This window comes from Coniosporium apollinis (genome assembly GCF_000281105.1).
Source record: "Coniosporium apollinis CBS 100218 chromosome Unknown supercont1.43, whole genome shotgun sequence".
Classification (NCBI taxonomy): domain Eukaryota; kingdom Fungi; phylum Ascomycota; class Dothideomycetes; genus Coniosporium; species Coniosporium apollinis.
Genome location: NW_006913305.1, coordinates 102256 through 104526, shown reverse-complemented (window position 1 = coordinate 104526; position 2271 = coordinate 102256). Strand labels below are relative to the sequence as shown.

Genomic DNA, 2271 nt, shown 5'->3' with positions numbered 1-2271 from the left:
AAGAGAGAAAATGATGAGGGTTAAAGGCGGAGGTGGAGGTGAAGGTGAGGGTGAGGGTGAGGGTGTTATAGAGTCGTTGGAGTATGTCGAGGTGCAGGCTGGGGTGGAGGCTGTCGAGTATGTTGAGCTTGTCGATCGACTGAGCGTTGGGATACTCTACATAAGCTTTGAAGCTTCGTTCATCCCGAGGCTTGTGCTCCTATCCCAGGTCAAGTAAGGGCGTTCTGCTTCAACTCTTCTAAAGCACCTGTCGGCTCGCGCCTGTCCAGCCCTGATGTTCTTATAGAACTCGCGATTCTTAGCAGCATTGGTGTAGAGCCTTAGGTCCTCGTAGTGCTGGGCTGGGTGAGCGGTGTTATTCTTCTCGCGGCCATCGCTGGTCGCATAGTATGCGGTTCATTGAGGAGAGAGAAACTTGTAGACACTCTGAGCGAGCTGCTCGGGAGTATATGCGCGGTGGAGGGAAAGAAGGGAGGGAGGGGGGGGTGTACATCGGCGAGGTTCTGTAGAGCGGATACGTAGGCGTGGCCGCCGTCGTCGGAGGGTAAGTATACGATGGTGAAGCCTGCGAGAGGGTCCGCTGACGCCCTCCAGTGCCTCCGCCAGACTGGCATCCTTAACCGCCTCACCCACCCCTGCCCCTAAACCGACCTCTAAACCCGGCGCCCTCTCCACCGGCATGATCGCCGGTATCGCCGTTGGTAGCATAGCCGCCACCGCCCTCCTCCTAACGCTCCTCTTCCTCTTCCGCGCCAACCTCCTCGCCTTCCTCCTCTCTCTTATCCGCCGCCGCAAGACCAGCCACAGCTGTCCCGCATCGCGTAGCAAAGGCGTCAACAGCGCTGACGAGGAACCCCTTAGCAGCCTAATGTCCTTCCACAACCGCGCGGCGCCGGATAGCTTTGCGTGGGTTGATAACGCTGCGTTTACGCCGCCGCCCCCGCCGGAACCCCCGGAGTGCCGTCCGCTAAAGCCCTGGACTACAAGTAAGCGCGCTGTCACGTGGGGAGGCGCAGAGTTAAGATAATCTCACCTTGCATCTCTACGCGACTTCCCGCAGCTTCTTTACTGGCGCATTTAGTCGGTTCTATAGATGGATATTCACCTCTGCGAGGCTAGGAAAGATTGTAAGACACGCGGATCGACTTGCGCAGCTCGAGTACTACGATTCGATTACTATAGCACTAAGTTACTTGCTAATACTGTCCATGATCGAGGGCCTGTGCACCCCGTGAAGTCGAATACTATCAAAGCCTCAATCAAAATCTTAGTATAGCCACTAATCACGCTACTATGCCTCTACAACGCTATAAATCGAGTGAGACACGTATCTAAAATACTATATAAGACTACTAAGATGGCATTTATCTATCAATTCGCCGCGCAGCCACTATATAGCCGCCGCATAATCAATTACGCTCACTATACTGTCCGATTGCCTCTATAGCCGCGAATCACGTTTTAATAATATTAAGAACTACAGTTACTATTATTATAGCAAGAGTAAGAGATAGTATAATAGCTATAGTAAATATATAAGTGGAATTAGCTAATCAAGCTTATCTATACTTACTTAGTTACTAGATAGCTTAGTAATCGAGTATTAGGTAAATAATAGCTCACTCGATTTATTATATGCAACGCGTTAAAGATAGTATATAATTATAAGATTAAGATAGACCGTGTCTTTAGTGATAATAATAAAGAGATAGTATATTAGTTCTTTGAAGACTATCTTACTACTACTAAGAAATATAAGATTAATTAGACAAGACTATCGAATATATATAAGACAAGAGTTCTTATTAACAACGCTTTTACTATATAATTTATTATATCTTAGCAATTCTTTTATAAGTCGATAAGGTAGCTAGATAATAGAAAGCTTATTACTTTCGTTGAATCCATATATATAGATAGCTCTACATCGTAGCTACTAGTAATCTTCAAAGATACTTAGTATTAGACTGCCTAGTACTAGCGAAATGCTAATAATCTACGCGCTAGTTAGTAGTATAGCTACTTACCAAATAGCTTAACCAATTAAAATCTTAGTCTTACTTAGTTAATAGCGTTTAACTAAGAGATAGCGAGTAAGAATATTAGTAGAGTATAGCGAATAATTATCTTTAATAATTATAACTTCTATATAGCCTTAAATATAATTAAATATGCTAAAGAGTATTAGATATATCCCTTCTACCTTTTTTCTTACTATATACACTTACTATAACCACTAGATATTAGTATATTTACATCTTTAAAGCATTA

General features: G+C 44.5%; 1 protein-coding gene across 1 annotated transcript; it reads left to right on the top strand.

Annotated features, from left to right (window-relative positions):
- Positions 1–679: 679 nt before the first annotated feature.
- W97_07723 (uncharacterized protein) lies at positions 680–1027 on the top strand (the record flags this gene model as incomplete). The annotated part of the gene is made up of 1 exon (XM_007785526.1): positions 680–1027. One exon carries the CDS (start codon positions 680–682, stop codon positions 1025–1027), a length of 348 nt encoding a protein of 115 aa, XP_007783716.1.
- Positions 1028–2271: the final 1244 nt, after the last annotated feature.